We start from the raw sequence: 27236 nt of genomic DNA, 5'->3' as shown, positions 1-27236 counted from the left end.
TAATACATTGCACATTACTGAAGACCACTCCCCCACCCAGCACAACATGCTCAAGAGTGTAATTATTTTTAAAGAGACCACGAAGCCACATTACAAGAGACCATGAACCTCATTACAGGGCTTTCCCAGAGGTTTTGTGGCAGAGTGAGAAGTAAAATATGAACAAACTGTAGTTGAAATTGAACATTTGAGTAGAAAAGGACTGAAAAGAACTGCTGGACAGTAAAAGGCAGAGATCAATGCAGCTGGGGTTGGGGGGACAGTGAAAAGAACCCTTAGTACCAATGCAAATTGTAAGTGGAATTCCTAAACAGGAACTCGAAGGATAACAGACATTACTAGGATCACAATTTCTGCATAATGTTTAGTTAGTGAATTTATGTGGGAGATATCTGAACTAAACCATAACAATAACACACAACCTACTTCAATGAAAGTACTTAAATCTTAAAAATATAGGTTGCATAAAAAATAAGATATCTAAAATTTAGATATATTTGGAAAAACAGAAATCAGTGCCCATAAGAATGCATACATTTGTTTAATATACAGAGGAATGTGTAAGAAGCTAGTGGGAAGCATATTCAAGAAAACTGAAAGGACAGAATACCCTGGTACGTATTTATCATTTGTAGTAGATACCCAGGAGGAACTCAACAAGTGATGTATTTAATAGCTTTAAGTAAAGCAGAGACTGATACCATTCAATGAGGTAAAGAGAATTAAAAAATGGAAATACAAAACAATCTAGAACACTTTAGAGCTATCGTTACAACTCAAGTTTTCAGCTACTGAAATCAGTGATCTGAGGACATTGCCCAAGGTAAACTACCTTCCTTCAACACTAAAGTACAAATTTTCAACTGCAAGTCTCGTGTGTCAATGGATAAATTTTAGAAAAATTAATATACACTGATTCATAGATCATTTATAAGGAAAAAATGAAATTTTTTTACAAGTATAAATATTAGCATCACACCTTTCATAATATACAAAAAAATCAGCTGTTGGCAACAGTATAGTTTTGACGTATCTAATCCTACATTTGTAATTCAGGTAAGGTACAAGCAAAGCCAAATGATGACTTTTGAGCTCTCTGCACGTTATTTATCTACTGGCAGATGGTTCCTCTGAAAGACAATTCTCATAATATAATCCCTACCAAGACAGCCAATTCCTTATATGAGCATTATCAGAAGGCTAACTCATAGTAAATCAGTGAATAAAAACTTTGTCATATTGCTATTGCTTATGACTGTCCAAGTTGAAAAATCCTGAAAGCACAAAAGACTATGATCATTAAGCATTGAACAAGTTTAACCTTAATAACACGCACATTAATGTGCAATAGCAAACTCTGCAGGATGACATAATGCTCGTTATCTGAAAATCCATGAAAAGGGAAATTATTTGCTAACTAATATTGAATGATGCAAAGCAAACAAAACTATTTTAGTTTGTATCACTATTTCATGTAAAAATTCAACCCTCTACAAGAATCTTTCACAACAGGAACAAATAATTTTTTCATACACTGAAAACTGTATTAAAAAAACCAAGGCAAAATACTTGATGCATTTATTCCCCATGAATAGCATAACAAAATGCTCCATCCAATTCACTAAGCATGGTGTATAAGATCACCTAGTGTCTTCATAAGTACGCTGCAATGGCATTTACCAAAGAACTTGTACCATGAAACAAGCCGTTCTATTACCACCTCTTTTTCAAATTCACTCCTTCCTTCACACTGGCAGAGACCCACAAGTTGGCATATTACTTTGGTATAAGAGATCTATAAAGGTGTACTGGTTTCACAATACAGTACTCTGTTCATAATTCAACACCACTGTAAATAATTTGTTTGTATATACAAGTAAATTTCAGGTATTACACATGAATGAGACAGAGAGGGGAGCAGTTAAAAATAGTAGTAGATACAGAAGTAGCATGACAGAGGCCAGTAGGCAGGCCAAGAAAATCATGGAGAAAGGACATGGATGAGGACCTACAGAAGATAGGATTTCACGCAAGGAGTGCATAAGACAGAAGAGTGGAGAGAACTCATTCCGCGTCTAACCACACACACATACGGTAATTAAGACGTAAAAGCGACGACGAAGACTATGGCACTAGAATGCTCTTCTTGATCGTCCCCTTCTAGCTGGTGGCTGTGGTATCTCTTCAACCTCCTCCTCTTCTTCCACCTCTTCCTCTTCCTGTTGTTCCTCTTCATCTTCTTCTTGTTCAGCATACTCTTCATTATCATCATACTCTTGATTTTCATTTTCGTACTCCTCCTCATATTCATTGCCTTCTGCTTCATCATCATTCCCATACTCCTCCTCATCTTCATTAGCTTCTACTTCTTCATTTGCGTTATCATTATCCCCTTCATTGTTTTCATCATCTTGATATTCATCATTTTCATTGTACTCTTCAGTTTCACCTTGATTTTCTTCCTCTTCACCATGGTCTTTTTCCTCTTTGTCTTCTTCTTCCACATCCTCCTCCTCATAGTCTAAGATATTATCTTCATAATTTTCTGCCTCACTGAAAGGGAAATACAAGTTAGCTATGGTTACACTTAGAATTAAATCCACATAAAAGTTGCATAATGCTAGCTAACCTCGAGAAAATTTGAAGAACGGCAGCTATAAAGCACCCTAATCCAAAGTAGCCAAGCTGGCAAAGACAATACAAACCTCTCTCAGCATTTCTGAAGAATGTGAACTTCCCTTAGAGATAACACCTTTAAAACTGGAACACGAGAATCCAACATCAATTATGTCTAATTTTTACTTGAATGAAAATATAGAAACTGACATAGGTGGTCTTGAGGATGTGGAGAAACAGTAATGAAACTTATGACCAAGGATTAATGACAACCACAATGGCTAAGAAGCAAGCTCAGCTCAACTGACTCATGTGATAAGATATACAAACATCTAGATAAAGACTGGATTGTTATACCAAATGAGACAATGCAACATTGACAGTTGTGACGCAGCTGACAGTGATGGAAACACTATGCTAAACTCTGTAGGATCATTGTCCATGTCAGCAATAGAGGAAATGAATGTACTGACAAAAAACTCTAGCATACAATTATGAAAAATAAAAATAAATATTGTTCATGTAATTATATGTACATGAATGCCCTACAATTAAACCATTATGAGCCAACCTTTCATGAGCTTCATCGTGACCTTCATAACCAGTGACGGATTCTGCCTCCTGTTTATTAGCATCTTGCTTTTCTTGCAGCATTGTTGTTAGATCACCCTGTAAGAAATAAAAAACTAATTAATATTTGCTACCTCTGCAATGAGCAACTTCAACATTACTGTATATATCTGAAAGGATATGAAATCTTGATATTAAACACCACACAACTGAAAAATGTGCCAAAACTACTTCAAAAAACTTCAAAGAGGCAGAATATATATCCACACATCCTTGAATGGTTTTACATGCATTACTATTACACAACACCAAGAGCACACTAGAGAATGAACTCCATCTCTCTTTGTAAGGAAACCATATTCAAGCATTTTGGTTATCTCCTTTTTTCTTATGATTCACTGTAATTATGACTTAAAAAGCCTTTTCCAGGTGTTTCTTACACTTATTGAACAGCCCATTTCATAATTCACTGTTTAACACACACCTGCCTGCCCTTCACCATTAAAAAATAATCGCTAAAAGGATTACTCTAATTATGAAAATTCATACATATTTTCAACAGTATGAAAATTTATATATAATTTCAATATGCAAAGCTTGACTACTTAAAATTGATGGAAATTCTGATAACATTTCATAATATATACCTGTACCAAAGACTTCAAGCAATTATTAAATGAGGAATTCTTAATTTATAATCCAATTTTGAAAGATCAAGCTGGACATCAAAACTGAGAAGGTTCACATTCCTAAAAGATTTAATTACCACATTCCACCACTTGTAGTTCTGGGTAAATATGGAAAACTTTCCAACAAAGATCCATTTCATCTATTACTCATTTAGAGGTTTCACAGAGAATGTCATTACTAAAACGAATACAATAAATGCTATTGAAAATTATCAGTAAATAACCACTGACACAAGAGCTCCAAAAACTAATAGTAAGGGATAAATTACTTGAAAGACAGCAAAGATTAAGCTCACCATTCTTAAAGCAACTTCACACTAGTAATCAATTACTTTTGAGTGGAAAATATATACTTGTTTTTCTTTTTCTCATAGTATAGGACGAAAGTTTTTCACATACAACTTTGCTCAGTGTAAATGTCTCATCAGTACCTGCATGAACTTCAGAAAATGATGCACATACTCACCGATTCTCCTTCATATGGGTCATATAGCGCATCATCGCCTCCTACTTCCTCATTCTCATGTGCTGCTGCCTTTTCATTTGACCCTGATTTTTCATCGCCAGTCTTCTCCGATTCGATATTTTCATCGTCATTGTCATTTGTATCTTCTTTTGTCTTGTTATCTTTAGAGTCTTCCTTTTTATCCTTATCATCTTCCTTTTTCTTGCCCAAATTTTTCAATCTCCTTAAGCTTGTAGGAGAGTCTCTTACACCTTTGACTTTCATATATTTACTCTGTCAAGAAAATATTATAAATTCTTATGTGCAAGAGAGAGAGAGAGAGAGAGAGAGAGAGAGAGAGAGAGAGAGAGAGAGAGAGAGAGAGAGAGAGAGAGAGAGAGAGAGAGAGAGAGAGAGAGAGAGAGAGAGAGAGAGAGAGAGGCCATTAGCATCCTTACTTCACTTAATTAGGTGAAGAAAACAGAATAACACCCTGGATACCTGAAATTATAATTTATTTTGCCCAAACAACTGGGTTGAAGTATTTGAGAAGACTCACGAATGAAATAATGATGCATGTGATTGACGTGTATACAAGTTTCTTCTTTAAATTACATTCCATTTACAAGTTTCTTCTTTAAATTACGTTCCATTTCTATGATTCCCATACATTTCCCACAAACTGTACAATAGGAAAGCTAACAAACAAAGAACACAGTTAAAATGGAAAACTTTTCTACTCCAATCAAGTTTACAATGAGAACACAGAATCTTAATTTTTTGTTTGTTTACCGAAATATCCTTTAAGAACACTCCAAATAAATGCAAAATTCATTAAACAACATTTACATGCAAAAAAGTTTCCAAATAACACAATGTAGGCAAAAACCCAATTTTAATTCATGACCTCTGTAAGAAAAACCATAGACTGAATTTCTCTTACTTTTCTGAAGGAATAAAAAACTGATTCCCGATTCAAAGCAAGCCTTAAAAGATCCCACATCTAATGAAAAGTATTTAAGATGAAAAACTTTTCATATTAAATAAAAGATACATAAAAAAATTATCTAGTACACCTTCCCTTGGGAATTAAAAATTCTTCAAAATGAGAGGAAAATGTAAATTTTTATCACAAAAGTTTTTTAAATATATACAAAAACAGCAGGACATGTGTGATCAATACATCTAAAATTTTTCCCTAACAAGAGATGAAAATTATAAAAACAGGATAAACTTACTCTAAAGAGGTCATAATGCTCTTTGGAACAACTGTGAGCTGTCAGGTCCTCGGGAAATGCAGGGCAATACTCAAGACACGCCATACAGTGGTAAGAGACACGAGTGTCGATGTAATTCAAACCTGAAAACAAACAAAAATTAAAAAAACTGACGTACATGCATATTATTTGTAATTTAACACAAACAGTGAGTCACACTTGTAGCCTCCATGGCTTACCAAAATTATTCAAAGAGAACAGCATGACTCTTTTTGGTTTTAATTATGATTACATAATTAATCATATTCATCACGCCATAAAGTCTGTCTTTTGGCCAAGGTACCTGCCCTTTGTCTACCTCATTAGCTTACTCATAATTTTTTATATAAAAAACATAAAAGTTCAGGCCCTAAAACAGTGCATTGAGGAGAAAGTTAATTATAGGAAAGCTCACAGGGAGACCATATGCACAACAGGAGAGCAATTGCTTCATTGTATTATAAAAATTATTAGTAAAAACCGATCTTGGGTATAGGACTGTTTAGTTGCTAATATCTCTCAAATACATTGAAATTATGTATCGTGAAATAAAAAAGTTTTGTTGTAAGAAAATAATATCTTCAATGTTTGGACAGCATTTCACTCTATCTTTATATGAACTAGAATACTTCTTGTAAACTTAAACTTATAAACTTTAAGATAAGATTAACTTCTATACAAAACATCCGGAAAGACAAGAATACAATACCTGTTGGCTGAGCTGGATCATAAACTGTCAGCTTTTCAGGATCATCAACCATATTTTTCTTGTGGAATTCTAGTAATTCATGGTATGTTAATTGTTGTAATGATTTACCTGTAAGAAAAAACATTGTTAAATGCATGGATTCAAGTTATTGTACTACTAAAACTAAACTACAGCATAGTATGGTGGAAGGCTTATGTATCAGTCTTGAGCTGCTGCTCTCTAGTACTGGGATGTTCTTATTTATCAGTAGTGTAGCTATACTTCTTTCTCAACTGCATCTATACTCCTACTCTTTCTTAATACCCTCTCAACTGGTTATCAAAGACTCCTGATTACATCCCAGACATCAATATTTCCTCAACATGACACAAAAAAAAAAAAAAAAGCTATACTTCTTTCTCAACTGCATCTATACTCCTACTCTTTCTTAATACCCTCTCAACTGGTTATCAAAGACTCCTGATTACATCCCAGACATCAATATTTCCTCAACATGACACAAAAAAAAAAAAAAAATAAGTAGAATAACTTAACCCAAGCTATATGGTAAAATTACATCTCACTTAAAATATAGTTTGTAAAAGCTAAATGCTAGTAAGAATTTCTGTAGAAAAACCATGAATTACTGAATAAGCTCAACAAGAAGTACATCAATAATTACTACTTTCACTGTTCAATCTTCAAAGTAACAATCAGTCTTGCAAGGTTAAGATCATTATGACACAAACTCTTTTTGTGTTTACACACACACCTATTACATAGGAGGCTCAAATATTCTATCAGAAACGGCTCAAATACTAAGAAAAACAAATCCCAAGCTCATAATACACAGTTCATCTAATTACACTAACACTTCAAGATAAAAACAACCAATTAAACTATTTGTAAAAATTAAATGAAATATAATTCAAGAAGCTCCTCAACATATCTTTCGCTTGAAGGAGAATGGACTTGACAAAATAAAATCAACAAAAAATACAGCACAGCAAGCAAGTATAGTTATAACTTCCGAGATAACCAGCATATAACGCACTCCAGCTTAACATTTTAACTAAATTATTACCATGCTAACTATCCAGCATTCCTATGGCTGATATCGCCATCAAATATGGATGCATTTTTCACTTACCAGATTGATTTGCGTACGTGCAAACTTATTATATTAAATATTTCTTACCTTGATATTTATTATCCTTTTCTTTCTTCAATTTTGCTTTGTTATCTTTCTTCCGATTACCTCTGTCTTTTTCGTCATCATTTTCTTTAATATCACTGCCCTCACTAACCTTAGTTTGGTTTTGGTTACTTCTATCTTTTTTTATACTATCATCATCCTTTTCATTACTGTCTTCTTCTTTTTTGACGTCTGTTTCCATTTGCTCCTCTTTTGACTCTTGATCTTCTTCTTTAATCTCTTCTTTATTTTCTTCCTTATCTGCTTCTGTTTCCATCTGTTCCACTTCTTCGGTGTCTTTTTCTTCAGTGTCATTTCCATTTACATGCTCTGAACTATCCTTTTCTTCTTGTTCTTCCTTATTCTCATCGACCTCTTGTTTTTCATCTTGATGATCACTGCCAGTCTTCTCCTCCTCTTCCTCCTCCTCTTCTTCGTCAGTTTCATCTTCTCCGAATTTTCGTTTCCTTCTCGCCACGTCTCTCTTCAATCGCTTCTTGCTCTCTTCTTCATCTTCTGCCAATTCTTCTCCAGTAGTTCCCCTCTCCCCTTCAGATGCTTCCTTATCTTCATCATGGGCATCAGACTCAAATCTGGCCTGGAAACAATATTACGTCATTAAATCAGCTTCATATTCCAAGTACAATCCAGTAGGTCTTTGACACTTGCATGCTGATTTGGTACAGCAGATGTCATACCCCTAAATACTTGTTGAACCTTACTTATATACTACTACTACTTGTGAATGTATACAGTATATAATAAGGAAATTAGCCTTGTAATCAAATGTTCACAGGCCTTGTAAACAAAGTAGGCTATTACAGTTTCAACAGTTAAAAATACTTGTTGGATTTTTATACTTTTTTTCATAATACCAATAACAATTTCATAAAATGCATGGGGCATATAAAGCTGGAGAGATAGAAGGTCAATCATGCTAGAGTAAGCAGGCCTTATGCCAACACACTGTGTTGTTCTTTTGAGCAGTGTATAAACCCACAAGAAATACAACTTCAAAGAAAGCTCTCCAAAGTTTCTTTAAAACATATTTGGTAAGATTTGTCATTTAAACTAATACACTAACATCAAACAAAAATTACCTTCAGATGGGCAAGACTTAAACAGTGCTCCTCAACCATTGATCGAGTTTTATGATCTTTTCCACAGCACAATGTTTGGTTATGATACTTGTGCAAAATCTGGAAAAAAAAAAAAAATTATTTCCCTTAAGATTACTACAATCAAGTACAAAATATAAGCTAATAAGTAAAATTGCTCCATAATAGATCATTGACATTACCAGATTTCTTTGGATACCAGATGGAACAAGCTATCAAACCAACTCAACAATTGTAAAATACTTAATTTACATAAACTAACCTACATTAAGTTGCTACCACATATAGCAAGCCATGTGTACTATACTAAAAGCTTCCAACATAAAATGCCTTTCATCCTTTTAACCCTAAATTTACAAACAAGATCAACCTTTATCAGAAGAATGATACACTTATACTGAAAAACTCCACTGAAGTTCAGGTCCAATTTTTACCAAAATTAAGACTCTTTATTAACCGCCGTTAATTAGTCACAAAGGGGTGTGTTTGGGGAATATAACTGAAGGTTTGGACACAGTTACTGAATAAAAAAAAATTTCTAGCACTAGACAAATGAGGCCAAAGGATGGAAAGTTGTTAGCCTATAGGTTGTCCCAGCTGTGCATACAAGATTCAACTTTCCATACTACTGCATCTGAAGTAATAAATTAACTCCTTGGTGTTCATGTAGGTTATTGGAGATCCATAAATAGAATTCCCAGCAACTGCCACCTCCTCTTGCATATCTGGATGCAAAAGGAGACTCACACAAAAGCACCCCCTTTTGTTGAGTCTATGCGTACGACCCTCTGATCTCATATCCTCCTTCCTGTTTCAGACTGGCACTGTTTGAAGGGCTGTCTGACAATGCCTATCAATTTTCCAGTTCTTTTGAAGAGTGAAAACTTGTAGTGCCAGACATATAGTAACCCCCATTTGGCTCTAGTAGACATGTGCTACCATTCATTTCAATTGCCCGTTCCCCTGGAAGATCCATCACCAATGCCTATGCCAATATCACCAGATGTTACCATAGAACTTCCCCTTCACTTTTGGGTACAGCTAACCCTCTGCCCATTGGGACTCACTAAGATACAGTGACTTAAAAGTGTTCCTGATCCCAAACTACTGATCACGTCAAATAGGAGGGGCTGCAGTAGCATAACATCTACTGCATGAAAGGTAACAATACTTGAAAGTAAACCTAAGTAGTGAATTATATACCTAGTTATTAGTCAACTAATGTGGGTTGCATGCATACCATCAAAAGGGGAAAAAATTGACAAAGTAATCCTCATTCAACTTGGGAAAAACCATTCTAAGATACTGTTCTCTTTCTCTTCCCTCTCATACAGGCTTCAAAAGCAAGGATTTTTTTCCTGGACTCTTTCTCATTTGGTTTGTATATAAATTTGTTTCCTGAATCGTGCTAAGATAACTGCATGTATTAACTGGGATGATTATATTGCAAGAGGTCTTTATAAAAGTAAAACCAAAACATATAGAGACAGCCAATGTATGCAGAGTCAAAGCAATTGGCACTAAACTCAAAAAAATGTTCCTTATCTAGATGTGGACCTTACGCATAATCAGACTGCATAATACACAATTTCAATAAATAATCCTCACAAACCAGAATCTCCTTGCTGGAGGTAGCTTAGACAAGTAAATTCTCTCCTTCTCTCTCTGTGGTAGCACCTTAAAAAAAAGATTTTTTCCTAATATCTAGGTCCTTTGCAAACTTATTCATGGTAACTGAAATACATTAATAATAAAAATGTGTACTGTATAAAAAAAAGTCATGACTGTTATGTTACTGCATGAGTTTCAGTGTACCATTTCATGCTTCAATGTGACCTAAATAATGAATTTTAATGTAAGTTATTGAAAGCTAATGAAAGATCATTACACAAAAATATTATTAAAATACATTAAATTACATTAAATATGACTACTGCAATGACTCACCTTACACGCCAGTATATTCTTATGCTTCAAGTTGCCATAAATCATTGGGCCCTCACACACTCGGCATTCTTTTTCAACAACTCTTAAGCCCTGTGCCTTTGCTTTTTTCATTTCCTTCTGAAGAGCAAGCTGTAGAGGGAAAAAAAAATCAAACAAATATTAAAAAACTTCATTCATGGTAGCCTTGGAAGTCAAAATAAAACCCAGTGGTCTCGTTAGGCTACTTTAAAATAATGATAATCTGTCTGGTCCTGATGACTAATATTAATTTCTAGTACTTTTATTGAACTGAGGAACTAGGTTGCTTTTATAGCAATCCCGAATATCTAGAACTTTCTATCTAAGACAGGGAGGGTCCTACTATCAAGAATGATGCTCGTCAAAACCACTGTATGTTTCTTAGATTTTTACTAAATTTTGTAACATCACTTCCCCAATCAAAAAAGCACATTTACTTACACGAGCAGTTTGTTTCATAAGATTTGCGGAAGCTGCAATCTTTTCATGATAAGCACGAGCAACTTTGTTGTGGCCCTTGCTGTCAATATGAGCCAAATATGCCTGAAAGATATAATAGAAAATTATTACATGAAGAACACTTACAAAATGAATAAACTTTTCCATTAATTTCCAGGAAATTTATTATTAAGACCATAAAAATAAATCATGAAATTACATTAAAGAATCCACTTACTTTATTTGACTTTTTACAACAAAACCAAATACTGTAAAACAATATTAAAATTTACAGTACCCATTAATTTCTCAGACACGTCAGGGGTCTGGCTTTCTGGTAAGTAACAATGTCAATACAGTATAGCCTATATTTGGGCATACATGATATCCCACCACTAACAGTAATTCAACATAATTTCTAGCTTACACTAAACTGTCCCTTGTATTTATTATTCAATTTAAGAGAGTTATCTGCAAAATGCCTCGTTTACCAAGTAACCAAATAGAATAACTACAATGATGTATCTGATAAGAAGAGAGGGCTCATAAATTGAGGAGTTACTGTAAGCTGCACGTAAGTCAGAAAATCCTGATAAATTATTGTTATTCTCATGTACACCAGGTAAAGTACCTCTTATATCAGACTTACCAGTGCCCACTCATTCAAAACAAACAAAAAAACCTCTACTGTTTACTTTAAAGAACACCCATGAAAAACATAAAATTAGGTCTGAAACTTGAGAATGACATAAATGCACAACAATTTCACCAAGCAACAATGGTATTATACTCACCATTACATTGTGAAATACTGATTTCTCACACATGCGACACTTCAAAGCCTTTACTGGCAGGTCTTTATACTGCAATATGGAAAATATTTTGGGTTAAAAAATTGCGTTAAAGAAATCTGGGAAAAATTTATACATCCACGACAATTCTCTAACATAGACAATCACTCAGCTGAATGACTACTCAAGAAAAGTTGATAATTCTGATGTTTTAGGATTACCTATGTACATAACAGAACATCTACAAGACTTGTCAAACTTCTGAAACAAAAACTAAACAGGCAGACCTGAAAATCAAGATATAGCGAAGTTATCTGTTATGCTAAAGGCTTCTGATTTTAGTAACACAAATATTTTGAAGATAAGAAACTAATTTGACAAACAAAACCTTGCAGTAAAATTGTAAAATATTTCAAATCTATCATGTTACATAACAAGGAATAATAGCCATACCTTCTTGGTCTCTCGCTCCCTTTCTTCAAAGGTCAGTCTCTTACGGAAGACAAATTCTGAATTCTCATCAACTGAACTGTAAATGTTGAATGTCAAAAAATATTTACACAGATTAAGGTAGAAGGCAACCTTTTAAATACACAACTGCAACAACTTCAACTTTCAATACTAATTTACTTGATATTGTCATCTTCCAGATCAATCATCCCCCAAAGGTTCCTAAATACCTTCCACACTAAACCTAGCGCAAGTGCCACTCCAATTTCTTTCCATTTACTTTCAAATTACGTCTCTAAATAACTAACCACAATGTTCAAGAAACAGGAAAACTGCCTCGCATAAATTAGGTAAAGGAAAATGACAAAAGACCTAACTGAGACATATGCTAAAAAACAGTCTACTGCAAATGGAGACTAAACAGCAACAACCATCTGCTGCTGCATACAGGCCAATGTTTATGCTAACTGCTAAGCAGTTTATTTCAAAGCACTAGACCTTTCTGAGGCAGGTAAGTCTACCAAGCATATGGTCCCTTTAACCCAATTATGAAATAACTGGAAGCCTAAAGCATGAAATACAACTTGTAAGATACTGCTGTAAACAATTTCACCAAACTTGGGCGGTTAAGACAACAATTTAAAGACTGGGGAGGACCTCTATCAAGATTTCAAATGACTTCAGCCTATAAAAATTTACACACACACACACACACACACACACACACTATATGATCTATAAGAAAGTGTATGTCTAATTGATGTTCTATATACTAAAAAGCTAACTGAAAGGAAGTGTGCATGCTATAGGATATGACAAAGAGGAACCACTTTAAAATTCTTGTACCTAGTACTTACGGCATGTAATTGTACTAGCTAACATACAGAAAATATGTAGATATATCCTAATAGGTTTTTTCTGTCAGGGGCAGAGCTAATGATCCAATTCATGGAACAAGTTTTCACTTCCGTGCATAACTGTATCAATTAAGACTCCTGTCATATGAGCAAAGTTATAACTAAGTGTTGTTAGTAACCATACACTACTGTGATCAGTTTCAGAAGTACTGTGATAGTAGTCAACTATCTATACTATCTATGAAACCTACATTATGCAAAGCAGTTAAGTGTGAGGGAACCACCAACTGAAACGTCACACAACAGCAGAAATTGGAAATGGCACAGTCTAAGAATACCATAAAGCAAACATTTGCGCAGTTAAAATGTAATTACAACAGTGATCACTCTCTCTGTTATTACTGATACCTCTACAAGTTACATAAGTGTCCATCAAAGTGATTAAGTGTACTATTTCCTTAATGGCCCAGCAGGATCTCACAAAATATTAATAAGTCCATATAGAAATAAGAGGATATCAGTGAACAGTCATGAAAATTAAACTCTATCACAAGTTCCAATTCCTTCCTCACAAGCAACAGAATCCAAATATCATTACCATGGCATCATGGATGATACTGGTGGTACCCTTGGTGATAACCTACAAAGATAATACTACTTCTGTACCTAAACTAAAAATTTTCAACAATTTGAAACAATTAAGACATATAATAACTGTGATATTTTTTAAAATATGAAACTCCTGATCTGCTTGCTAAATCTTATCAAATCTTGTAGTGTCTACTAAATAAAGATTTGAGAGTCCCATGGCAAAGAGAAACTCAATAAATGAAAATCTTGTTTATGATCCACAAATTCCACTATCATAACACAAAATAGGTGAAACTTTTAATTCACAATTCTTTTGCTATGAGACACAAAAGGGTTATTCTCAACCATGATTAAACATAGAACAAGTTTCCCACTAGATTTTTCTTACTCTACCCATGCAGTTTCAACAGTTTAACCTTGTAACCTGATAAATATCCCTGAGCTATTTAAAACCCACCTGAAGAGCTTACAAAAATTAAATGCCACTGTTATCTATTCATCACATTAAATGCCCATAGAAATATTGAAACAATGTTCAATACTATCCATTTTGAAATAAATTTTTAACTTGAACCTTAATCCCCCAAAATGAAATTCAATAAATGTTTACAGGGATAAAATAACAAGAATGCACAGGCACTTACTATGATTACCAGATGCTGAAAAGTATTCATTTTTCAAATATCAGGGTTAATTACAACAATCGACCTACATATAAAAATGTATACTTTCCTATGATGAAAATATAAAAAAAAAAAAAAGCAAGGGAAACACAAAACACTAATAACATGGGTGAGGGTTCCATTGGGTACTTTTAGCAAAAAAAGTTAACACATCTCATGGAGTAAATAATGTTTTCAAAGAGCCATAGAAAATAATGAACATGGTTATTTGATAACCAATTGCATGGAGAATTCAACATATAACTAACATAACATGGACATGAAACAGTGCAAAAAAGGATTCCTGCAGTTTGGTTCGAGATGGTCTTATCAACACTATCGGATAAGAATCTGCCACTGTCTAGCATAAAACAGCTGATCATGTCTAAGTGGTTAGAAAGTGAATTATTGCAAGAGATGAGACACCACACATACAAATTCAAGGTTTTGGCCACATCCATTCACGTGGACAAAAGGCATTATATTGCCAATGAGAAAGGAAAAAATAGTGTGTCGGCTAAAGAGTTTCAAAGCAAACTGCTGGATGATCTTTAAAATAATAATTAAATCCCTATGATGCTGCAAATATAGTACTGGCAGCTGCAACCTGGCAGCATTTTGTATGCTTGGCTGAGTATATGACATATCAACAACATAAACTTCCTGGTGTATTCGACAATGTGTTGACTTGCTGTGCAACAGACAGCCTTCAACTGCAACTGGTTTTAACAGACCTAAATGTGTGGTCAGCACATCATCATCAATCACCATCCAATATGACCTTACCTCTGTCTGGAGGACTTAGACACTCCAGGACTCTTGCTTAATGAATTCCTGAACCTATGGTCATCGTTTCTTTGGGAAGAGGACTGGCCGTCTCTCCCACGGCGATCCGATCCACGCTGAGAGGACTGCTGCCGATTTTGATGAGAGCGGCCTGGGGGGGAACGTGCCCTTCTTCGGCGATCATCATACCCCCCATCCTGTAGAAGACACTCACCACTCAGTCACCACCAAGCAAATACAGCCATTCATCACAAAGAGCCTCAGCATGGAGGTTCTCATTGAAGATGCTGCATCTGATGACATCATCAAAGAATAAAAACAGCAGAACCAACAGTTGGGGAAAAGCAAATATTCTCACTCTCCCATTATTCAAGGAAACGATGACCAAAATCATCCTCATATTCTATAACTCTCCTGTACCTTTACAAAGGTAAGGTCATGGTAAAAGACTACCTAGTTTAAAATCCAATTATGCAGGTTACAAAATTTAAGCATTCCTAAAGGTGGGATTGATAAAAGTTCAAATTTGTGCAGATGATATTAGCACTCAAACATGCAATACCAATGCCCAAAATTCATTACTTATACCAAGAAAGGTGTCATCTTAAACTTTAATGCTCATTTGCATATGAGACTAAAATATCCCCTAAAATAGGAAGAGAAACAAGAAAATGCCAGACTTAAAATTTTCAACATAAATTTACCAAACTGACTCCATTTTAATATATCCCATTATACTCATCTAAAGATATCACTGACAGATAAAAATAATGAGTACCAAAACTGTCATTACCTTACCACATTAGGAGTATTTAAGAAAACTTCATGTTTACAAAGAGAATGATGCAACAACTAGTAACCAAAATAAAAGAAGTAAACTGTCCTGAAATGACTAGAAAATAAAATTATAATCCTGTAAATAAAAGTAACTGAAGCACTGTCTATTCCCTAAACTGTGGCAAGTAAAACAGAACAGGCACAAAATATACGAATAAATTACTTCTTACATTACCAAAACTGAGACATGGCATTAAAGAAAACATTACATTTACCATATACGATCCATTTACAGATAATATCATTATGAAAGAGCTTTGAGCAAGAGTAGCAGTGTGAATTACATGATTCACACAGTTACAACCAGTCACAAAATTTGAGATTTTATATCACATATTACCTGCAAGTACTGCGGTTATGATACCAAATGCTAGTTATCTGAAAACTACTGCCATTCATATCTGGAAAAACATCTGCAAGACTAGGCAATGGTGTGATATTCTAATAAGATTAAAACTTTTTTAGCTTTTAAGTAAAATTAAACAATGATGTATTGTGTATCCTTTACATTTAACTGAATTAAAACTAATAAAAGTAATTTCCTTTCTATAATGCCAAAAACTGTTGTTTACCAGTGTGAAAACAACAGTGCAATGTTACATTACTGTACTCCATTATCCATCACCATTTCAGGCACTATATGTATGTATTACCAGATTCGCTAAGTAGAAACAAGAAAAATTTAGAGTAAATTTAGTCATCCATGAATAAGGGAATTCACCAAGCACAACATTTGAGAGAGAGAGAGAGAGAGAGAGAGAGAGAGAGAGAGAGAGAGAGAGAGAGAGAGAGAGAGAGAGAGAGAGAGAGAATCAGTTACATTTCTAGAAAACAATTACGATCCCTATTTTTTCAGAAGTTGCAAGGACAAAACAAAAGATTTAACTGTTTATCAAGTAGCTGAGCAGTGACTGTTTATCAAGAGTAGCTGAGCAGTGACTATAGCTATATGTATTGTAAACCAAAAGCTCTGTAAGTTCTAGGTTTTACTGCACCCAAAAATTATTTCCAAACACTATACTGTATTAGTATTTCTTCAAGTACACCAAGAAACAGCTGGCATTCATTGAGGCAGTGTCAAAAAATTCATTTCACAAGCAACTGGATTTATGATGAAGGGGTATGTCATCCCTGTGAGGAACAGATATTGCCTACTGTGTGCCTCAAGCAGCTCACTGCAGACAGAATACAAGCTTCTCTGTACTTCCCATTCAACCTTGACAGCATCGCTTCCTGCTTTAAATATTTCATCTGTGCTCAACAACCTTTGCTTAACTAACTGTCAAACTTCTCCAAATTCCATCTTGCTCTGATTTCCACCTCTCACTGAAAGCTAACCTTTCCAGTCAGTCATATGCAAGCAGTGCAAGGACACTTTCATAGGGCTTGTCGAAAAGATTTACATACTCTTAACCTAAGGTTAAAGTGAGGAAGGCTGAAATGAACATACGCACAGAAATCGCAGACAAATGCTGAGGCTGAAGGGACAATTCCAAAGAGCCTTTAGTATCATCTACAGTGTACCATACAACCCACACAGTGTAAGGGACTCCCTTCCCCACAGCGATACAATAAGAAACATTACTCAAAAGGTTAAAATACTTGATAATAACCAACTGTTGGTTAGTATTGTAGTTATTTAGTTACTGGTAAAGGAATGTCATAAATGAAATTTACCAAGTAGTGCAGCAATAATTTTGCAGACAAAACTGCTGAAAGCATTACAACATAGCATTTAGATTTCTTATAGAGATGATAAAACCTACAGAGAAATATCTATAAAAATGTTTAAAACAACTTATCTTTTTCATTTAAGATTAAGAAATTTAACTAGTGCATTAGCAGATGTATCTAAAAATTACCTAAGAGCAGTAACTACACTGATATAAAAAAAATTGCAACTGTTTAAATTCTTTGTTAGGAGGTTAAGCCTCAGGTAATCAAACAGCACTAGTTTTTGAGTGCATACAAAATAATTATACAGTATGTCATGAATTCTTTTAATATGAACAAAATCCTAGTCTAAAAGTGACAATGGAATTACCCATAAAAATTCACATCCAACTAACAAACACATCACTAATGATAATGCAGTGATTCAGAAAAGAACTTAGTGTACTATATAATGGGCATATTAAATGGAGTCTTGTTTTACCCAAATTCGACTTTCAATTATCAGAATAAAATGCACTGACATAGGGGATATTGTTAGTCTATGACAGCATATTGAAAAAAATAAGAAGCAATGTGACAAGAGACCTTTCCTTGGGATGCTGCTGCATCATCCAGTGACATCGACCAAGAAGTAAGATGAGAAAGTGTATCTTCATTAGGCACAAAAAAATTCTATAAATTTCCCCCAAATTGTTGAAAAATAATAAAAGAGAGAAAGGGCGCACTTATAAGATGTACAGCTGTTGTACAATATCCATCACAAATGCAGTCCTAGAAAGTTTAGTTTTCAACCTTGCTGTACAACAACACAAGTCTTTTTTTTATTTCACTGTAGAAGCCAACCGCAGCATCAGCAGCAGCAGCAGCAGCAGCTGTAGTGGTAGTAGCAGTAGTAGCATCTCAGACTCCATCAAAACGTTAACTTCAATGCTGCTGCATTCCATGACCATCTGCTTAAGAAGAAAATCAACCAAAAGACCCATCCCATCATCATCATCATCATTGATACCTGGCGTGATTAGCACACCCATAGATTTACCATCCTTTCAATTAACTGTGACCCTTTGCAGCAGGAAGCCAGCAAGAATTTTGATGGATGGATCAAGAGAAGGGAGTGCAAGGCCACTTCATCACACACCTCCAAGGAAGCCTGTGCCACAGGTGACTTTTACTGGAATGTCTTTGTCATTCTCTCTCTTTAATTTTAGCTATATATGACTTTTTTTTTCAAGTTCTGCAACAGAGGTAACAGCTGATTAATCTAAATGCAAAAAAGGTTAAAAGAACAATGGCCCATATTGAAATACGCAGAAATAACGTCATTCCTTTATCAACACATTCCTTAATGATTAAAACTGTGCACGCTGCAGCATCAACAGGTACACCATTGAACAAACCTAATTACCTATGGCATCTCTGCGTCAATTCCCAAACAATGCCCTATTTTTTCTAGAACTCAGCTTTGGTCTTACCAGAAATCCATTTCTATACACATTCCATAAAATAAAATATCAGCCATTTTATATTTTGCTTATGAACTACTAACAGGTATTTTCAACATGAATTACCTGCACTACATAAAAGGATAGCATAAGCAGAATTAGTCTCAATTAACCTCTTTTAATAATGAACAAAGCTGGTGAAAAAAGGATTTCACTGTTATACCAGACAAGACATGCCTATACAATATACAGAAATGAAGAAGGGGAAACCTGAGTAGAATGAAAAGCATCAGCAAATACAGATTCAAAAATTGGGCAGGTGGAAACTGCTCAAGAAAAGCAATAAGAGGACGATTCTGAAAAATTACATCAGAATTTCAACATGTAACTCATACAGGACAGGAAAAACTTCTGGTACTGCACAGTTCTTTATTAAAGATCTACAGTCGAAGCCCTCTATTTGCGGCTTCACCTATTCACAGATTTTTCTGTGGGACTAATTTTCAAATTATTTGTGAAAAACCCGGTAATTCGCAGATTTTTATGTCGAGAAATATTAACTATTACTGTATTTTCATGTTATTTTCATGCCTAAACCCATTTTTTATAAAAAATATATTTTTTAAATACATATTAGATATTTAGGTACAGTATTTAACTCTACTTGTGAATTCCCAGTGTTTCCCTATGTACTGTAAAAAGAAAACAAGACTGCTTCAATACTGTATGAGAGAAAATGGATGTTCCTGGATATAGGGGTAGCTTGAATAGTTTTCACACTTAGCTGTAAGCCATACATTTTTAATGGTAATGTTTTAAGATGACTTTGAAATGATTTTAAAGTGTTTTAGATGATAGTGTAAGGCATATCTGGTGTAGGATGATAGTTTAAGGTAGTCATTTGGTGTCTGAACTATTAAAACAGGCAATTATAAGCATTTTTAGAAGGGGGTTTTCAGTATTTGTGGATTTTTGGTATTCGCGGGTGGGTGTGGTACACATCCCGCGAGAATACTGGGGGACGACTGTAAGTTCATTATTATAATTATAATTATTGTGGAAAAATGGGTAAGCAAATTATTCTACTAATACAAACTATCAGATATACCAATAGATTTGCTAAAAGCACCCAGAAATCCAATCAGAGAAGAGGTGAAAATCCATGCAAGCATGGAGAGATTCAACAGATTGAAAATGAGTTTCAAATCATTAATGCAAAGAAAAAAGTTACACCACAATGTGAATGAATCAAGGTGCTACAAATGTATTAGAGTTGGCGAAAGAGGAAAACTTATAGCTGTCTTCATGCCAGAGAAACCAACTACAGAGGTAATCTTTATAATGGAGCGACTATAAAAGTACCATGCAAAAAGAAAAGGGTAACACGTTTTGTAGATTATGAGATGGCATTTGACAGCAAAAAAAGAGAAAAATCACTTAAGCACTCAAAGGCAGAAGGCACTGAGAAGCCTCACTGATCATGTGCTAGTTCACTAATATAACAAGCTATCATGGTTGAAGACAGTGGCAACAAAACCAGAAGAATCTGTAATAAATGTTGGTGTCAACTAAAGATCAGTAAAGATCTCTTTACTGTTTAAGGTATACAAAAATCTACAAAGTACTGTACAAAAACAGACATACCTGGAGGTTACTGTGTGCAGACGACTTGTTCTAACAGAAGAATCAAAGTAAGAAGTCTTTGAAAAGAGAGGAGTGTCAACAAGTCCCACCGTATGGCAACAAGAAGGGGAAACAAAAGAGAAAATCCAGTCAGGAAAATGTTGTGTGGAAGGTATGGGACAGAGGTCAGGGTGACTGCAATGTTATGTAACACATGAATCAGATAACACTGAGGGGAAACATTCAGGACTGCACAATATAAGCGGAATAAGGATTTTCGATATCCTACCAGTATAACAAGAGCCAATGGTAAAGGGAAGAGGAAGACCATAAAGCATAAGATACGCAAGCCTTGCAGAAATTAAAACAAGGCCTTTGTGGGACACAGTTTTGTATAAACAATATTGAGAGGGTAGTAAGGAAAACAGGCAAGAACCTGAATGAAATGGAGGAAGACTAGAGGACTCCGGACACATAAATGGCACCTTATTAGTACACAAAACAAAATCATTATGTATGAACAGTAATAGGCAAACACTCCTATATGTAATGGAAATGAGCAGTTAAAGAATATAAAGAAATTTTACAGGCATACCAAAATGAGAATCATTGCTGGAGTTCACAAGGAAATCATAGCAAATCAACATTTTCATGACCACAGGTCTACCCACCAGATATACAGATTTCATCAAAATCATTCAATACCATATTGAGTTAGCTTGTGGACAGACAGATATCAATGAATACATCATCTCCCTACATAAGCAGCAGTGAGGTAGGCATACAAACTCACAAATGCTCCTTAACTTCTAGAATAATATGACTTGAAACTGATAAATAGGGCTGGAACCCCTTCCATAAAAACTAGGCCTCAAAGATCACTGTGCACTTCATGGTGCAATATTCTCAAGAATTTCAGCAACATGGCACTTTCCTGAAATCTTCAGTGAATAAGACTGCCAGTCCTAACTGAAAACTGCCCTATCCCTGAGAAATTTACTTTTGTAAAATAAAGCTTTTCCAATTATAAATATTTGACTGTACTACAATGCCTGCAATAAATTTACACACAAAACTCATAAATACAAAATGATAAAGTAATCCTTTGTATTTCAATACTGGGCCACTGTTGGATAAAGAGTAAGTTTAGGATCCTGGTAACAGCTATAAGAAAGATATAACAGATGGATACTTACCCTTAAATCCATGCGCCTCATCTTATTTGGAGGGGGACTCATACCTCTACCTGATGCCTGGGGCCCACTCTGCAAAATGACAATAAATTCAAGAACTTTGTACACAGCTACATAAAATAAAGGACTTCAGATTCAATTAATTGCATTAAAATTACAAAGCAATATCAACCAAATAGGGTACTTATACAATATCCAGAAAGCAATACAAGGAAAAAAAAAAAAGATAAAATAATAATTGTTTCTACAAGAGTTTTCACTCTTTCTATGAACATGGACAATTTTCATAGCTATCTGTGCTCAGATTGCTTGAACATTGGAAAAGCTAACCAAATGATTAATATCTAACTCTGTAATACCACACTGAAATCTCAAGTAAAAGAAAAAATAAACGATCACAGAGCACACTATAATAGATGCAAACAATAACCATCAAGATTCAAGCTCTTTACGCCATGAATCCCACAATGAACAGTAGTACTATATTTTTCTTACTAAAATTCAACTTACTGATGAAAGAACAGCATTTAAAATGTTCATTGCCAGCTTAGCTTCATCGCCAGAGGCACCCATTGATGGAGCCATCATGTTACTTGCCCATGGATTAATCATTTGTTGTGGGTTGATACCAAACCTGTGAAAAATTACACATTTTTAAATTTGTATTTTTCATCAGATACAAACCTGAATTCTTTACATATGGGATTTACTTTCAGCACAAGCTGGAACACCGTCTGGACTAGAAACTTTATTACACTAATCCATAACCTTATCTGTACATATTTCTTCAATAAAACATCTTTTATATGTAAAGCAAAGTTATCAAAAAAAATACACATCAGTAAAATAATCAACAAATAAATAGGGCTCTCCAGATGGACCTCATGGGAACCTAAAGGAGGGTATCCAAAGGTAACAAGAGTACTGATACTGACAATGGCAACACTAAGGCATATTTTAATTATTACGAAACAGAAGACACACACAATCTTCATTATCACCCTATTCACTGGTCCTCCAGACAAACAAAACCATTTGGGGGAAATACAGTAATTTTTTGTGCAATCAAACTTTAACCATAAAATTTCTTACCTGTTTTGCTGCTGAAAACCAGCACCTCCAAACCCTCCTCCAAAACCAACCATCTGATTCTGATTGTTTCCATACATCCCCATGCCCTGGTTGTATCCACCAGTATTCAAACCAAATGAGCCTCTGTCCATCTGAGACATCTGATTACCCTGACCATCTCGCCGACCTCCTCCACCTTGGTATCGACCACTATTGCGGTCAAAATCATCTCTTCGTCTGTTATCATTGTTTCTTTGCCTGAAGTAAAGAATTCCAATGTTACTGGTTAAAATCAATTCTTACATCCTCTACATATACATACAGACAGTAAGCCCCTTTTAGTAAAAATTACCTACAACTGTATAAATATAATAAGGCTGTCACTTTTTTTGAAGTTAAAATTATAAACACCATAGATAATCATTAAAAACAAAACCTTACCTATTGCGATTATTGCCAAAATTGTCTCTGGATCTGGAACGGTTTTGATTACGATGCATCCTGAAACATGTAACAGAAATACATAAATACTGGGCAGCTTATATGAAAAGTCAAAGAAATGAACACACAAGTTTCAAAATATACTACTGGGCAGCTTATATGAAAAGCCAAAGAAATGAACACACGAGTTTCCAAAATATACTAAGAATTATTAAAACACTATAAAATTACCAAATGCAGAAATACATTAAATTAACCCTGCAACCTTCTTAATGCTTTCCCTGAACTTTCTGATGTGCTTCGAATGATTTTGACAATAATTTTCATTGTTTATAAAGCTTGTTAACTCATCCGTCCTATTTCTTGATTTCCATGAGGAACAGTAGCAAATACTGGTCTATGTACTGTAACATAGGCTAAGTCAATGAAATTGCAAGAGGGTGATGTATCCTAGTACTGTATATGCCATATATTTCATGGTGCTTCAAGTAAGGTTTGGTTGGAAGGGTTTTCCCTTGACCAGTTAAGGACTAAGCTCCCTAGCTTAAGTTTAGTTTTAGAGCATTCCTACATTTTATTCAATACGGTAACTTTGATCCTGTCAAGACAGATGGGGGGAATCAGCCATGTAAAGACACCCAACACCCTATATTAGGATGCAAAACTGCATTTCTCTCTAGGTCTATCTGTTCAACCAAAAACAATAGTTTCCCACTCGGCATACCCATTAACCTACATTTAAACAGAGCTTTGAGTGGACTGTGTTAAGGGTTAACCAGCCAAAGCCTTTCCTAAGAACATGAATGTCAAACTCAACATTATACAAGAATCAACTGAAAAACTAAATTTCCCTAGTGAACTGATAATGTGCAACTTGAAAAATTAACCAATCGATATTTCAACACCCAAAAAAAATTGCCACTTCTGATAATTTCATCATGAGCTTGGAAATTAGAATAATACCATGATTAAGTGCTTCTGTAAAACTGCATCCTAGTACCATGGTCTGGTTCCCTCTAGTGGCTGACAGGAATATTTACCGTTTTTAAGTTATGTTTACGATATTTACTGGCATTTATTTATGCTTTTAGGCTACATTCACCACCATGGGGCACCTGGTACTAAACACAGCAGCCGATCTGCACATAAGCTGGTCATTACTGAAACAAAGGGGTGTAATAGTAGTCTTTAGTTCTAACATTTTATCTTCCTTGAAAAGCCACCTGTATTGACAAAATAAAAATAAAGGTTACGTCACTGTCAGAATGTCTGTACATCTTAGATACAAAATCAGTAGGCCTAGTTGTGGGTCAAACCTAGAATACTGCTTGTACTGCCATTTTCCCTTGTTCCACACTTCCTAGGTAGCCTACTCGGAATGCAGAGTGCGGGATGATGACTTACTTCGGGGGTCAAGAAGGGGTAAAGCCCTTACCAGGCCAGGTCAGGGCATGGTGTCTGAGGTTAGGTTACATTAAGGTAAGCATGGTCAGGTCATATTCCCTTTGAAATGCCTACTACAGACATGCCTACAGTAGAACTTGACACTACTACCGTAGCCTGGTTCCTACCAGTCGCCGACCAGATTATTAGTCTTTTGTCTATGTATATAGTATTTACAGTCATTGTTTTAGGTTTTGCATTCATCCCTAAGGGGCTGGTACTAAACGCAAAGCCCATTTTGCACGTAAACTGGAAGCTGCCAAACCTAGAAGGGTGCATACACCATGGTAGTAGTTTCAAGTTTGAAAATGCCTACTAAGCCTCCGGTAGCCCTGACCCCCTACTCTGCATTCGCTCCAATGGTTAATTGGGCGCCAAGGTAGCTTGGTCTACTCCTACAACGACAAAACAAGCTAACAAACTAGCCTAAACCTAGGCAGTGGGGTCAAAAATAATTTTACTTGGGCATAGCGTAATCTCGGGTTATCTCCTAAAAATCCAGCAAAAAGTAAGCCCTAAGCTTCGTATATTAGCCAACGCCTAGCCTCCCCTACCGGTAACGTGGTAGGCTTTTGCGTAAGACCCAAGCTCAGTAAAAATCCAAGCATTGGCCTATATAATCGCCATTATCTCTACCTAAAAGAGTACGAAATCATACACTAACAACCCAAAATACTTTATTACATATGCCATAAATGGTTAAAGGGTTTTTTTTATTGTTTATGGAGTGTTTTGTAAACTAAGCTTGCCGCATTCCGTTGGTCGCCCATTCATTCGTGCTGGGCTTCTGTTTGTTTACGGCAAACTGTTAAATTCAGTAGAGACAGCACATCTTAAACAATAATACAGGCTTAAAATGTGATGCTTATGTTATTACCTTACGTTCCTATATTGCTTTGCGTCCTCTTGTTGATAAAATGCACTGGAATTCCACGTTTTATTTTGACGGTCGTAGTAATGGCCGATAGGAGTACGACACCGATTGTTTCGTTCAGGCGTCTTATTCTCGTCCAGCTTTCCTTCACGGTTAGAACTCGTCCGAAACTATTAGATTTTAACTTCTTTTAGTGTTTATATTATATCAGTATAAAGCTATATTCATATATATAACAACAATTAGTATTCAAGCACATCACTTATTCATATTGATAAAATATTTTGAATGCTTACCTCAAATCTATATATTATTAGCAAAATGTATAGTTACTTTATTACATTCGAACAAATATCTAACCTCAATCGAACAGTGCTTTCGTTCACGATGTAGTGAACTCGCCTTTGCCGCACATCTCGAGTTGCCAGAGGTAAGAAGAAATGGATTGGATACATAAATCTGATAAATAATACCTAAACAGCGAAATATGTTATTCTTTATACATAGGACAGAGCACCTCTGAATATGGGGATACTGAACTTGGTGCTCGGTCTTAGCAACAAAAAACTCTTTGCTTGATAAAAAAATAAATAAATACCTGTTTGTCAAACTTTTACAAAAAAACCCATTTAGTCTATTTGAATGACCAGAATTAGAGGAATTTATTTCTGGTGATAGAAATTAATTTCTCGTCATAATGTGGTTCGGATTCCACAATAAGCTGTAGGTCCCATTGCTAGGTAACAAGTTGGTTCTTAGCCACGTAAATATAAATCTAATCCTTCGGGCCAGCCCTAGGAGAGCTGTTAATCAGCTCAGTGGTCTGGTTAAACTAAGATATACTTAACTTTTCAGGTCATACGTTCAGTGCTCTCTTTGCAATGTACCAGCACAATGCTGGCTGAATCTAACAACAACAAAGACTGTAGGTGAATGAGAGATGTGAAAGCTACTGGAAAAACTTAAATATATAGCATATTTAGGGTAAGAACGCATGAAAAGTATAGAGGCGCAAAGTGAAAATGATGAAAGAGAAAAAGATTATTTTTGGAAGGAAGAAAAGGAAGAGAAAGAATAAGTGCACTCGTGGATAGGCAAAGGCTCTGAAAAACTGAAGACAAACTAGGAAACTACAGTAAAGAATTAATTTCTGATGATCAAACTCCGCCAGAACTGCTGCAGACATTGCAAGTTTCTCCTGAAGGTGTATCTTTATCTTTGCTGATGAAAGCTATATTTGAGTCGAGTTTTATTAGGCCAGCTTTAATTCCCTTCAAAAGAGCCAGACCCTGTACTCGAACTGATCTTAGGCCGATTCTCCCACTTGCCTCGGACGGGAGCCTTCCACCAACAGGCGTCTTGGATACCAGAACATTTCACGAGAACAGCCAAGTATGCTCGCTTTGCCTGTGGGTAGTGGAAGCTGCCAGTAAAGTTTAAAACTTATGTAATAATTAATTTAAATTACTATAAGTTCTTTCAGAACCTGAAAATAAAGCAGAGCGAATAATTTTGAGTAGT

At 35.2% G+C, this 27236-nt stretch overlaps 1 protein-coding gene across 1 annotated transcript; it reads right to left on the bottom strand.

Annotated features, from left to right (window-relative positions):
• Window positions 1-479: 479 nt before the first annotated feature.
• On the bottom strand, window positions 480-25860 carry LOC136845909 (glutamic acid-rich protein-like). Its single transcript, XM_067116390.1, has 17 exons — window positions 25719-25860; window positions 23399-23458; window positions 22979-23215; window positions 22397-22520; window positions 21890-21958; window positions 15118-15314; window positions 12225-12300; window positions 11775-11843; window positions 10984-11085; window positions 10525-10653; window positions 8560-8658; window positions 7463-8057; window positions 6286-6393; window positions 5559-5680; window positions 4342-4614; window positions 3188-3285; window positions 480-2553 (listed from the first exon to the last, which is right to left on the bottom strand). The coding sequence occupies exons 2-17, from the start codon at window positions 23455-23457 to the stop codon at window positions 2133-2135; spliced, it is 2778 nt and encodes a 925-aa protein (XP_066972491.1). The 5' UTR covers window position 23458; window positions 25719-25860; the 3' UTR covers window positions 480-2132.
• Between the last annotated feature and the right edge of the window lie 1376 nt (window positions 25861-27236).

The sequence above is a fragment of the Macrobrachium rosenbergii genome, chromosome 14 (assembly GCF_040412425.1).
Source record: "Macrobrachium rosenbergii isolate ZJJX-2024 chromosome 14, ASM4041242v1, whole genome shotgun sequence".
Classification (NCBI taxonomy): domain Eukaryota; kingdom Metazoa; phylum Arthropoda; class Malacostraca; order Decapoda; family Palaemonidae; genus Macrobrachium; species Macrobrachium rosenbergii.
Note: the sequence above shows the minus strand (reverse complement) of the source record. Positions and strands in the feature narration are given on the sequence as shown.

What these genes read in the sequence shown, in the direction of transcription:
- LOC136845909 (XM_067116390.1), bottom strand. Translation starts at nt 23,457, where the DNA reads ATGCATCGTAATCAAAACCGTTCCAGATCCAGAGACAATTTTGGCAAT. An exon ending in TTTGGCAATAATCGCAATAG is followed by an intron (nt 23,216 to 23,398) that starts GTAAGGTTTTGT and finishes TCTTTACTTCAG; the next exon opens with GCAAAGAAACAATGATAACA. An exon ending in ACCCATATGAAGGAGAATCG is followed by an intron (nt 3,286 to 4,341) that starts GTGAGTATGTGC and finishes TATTTCTTACAG; the next exon opens with GGTGATCTAACAACAATGCT.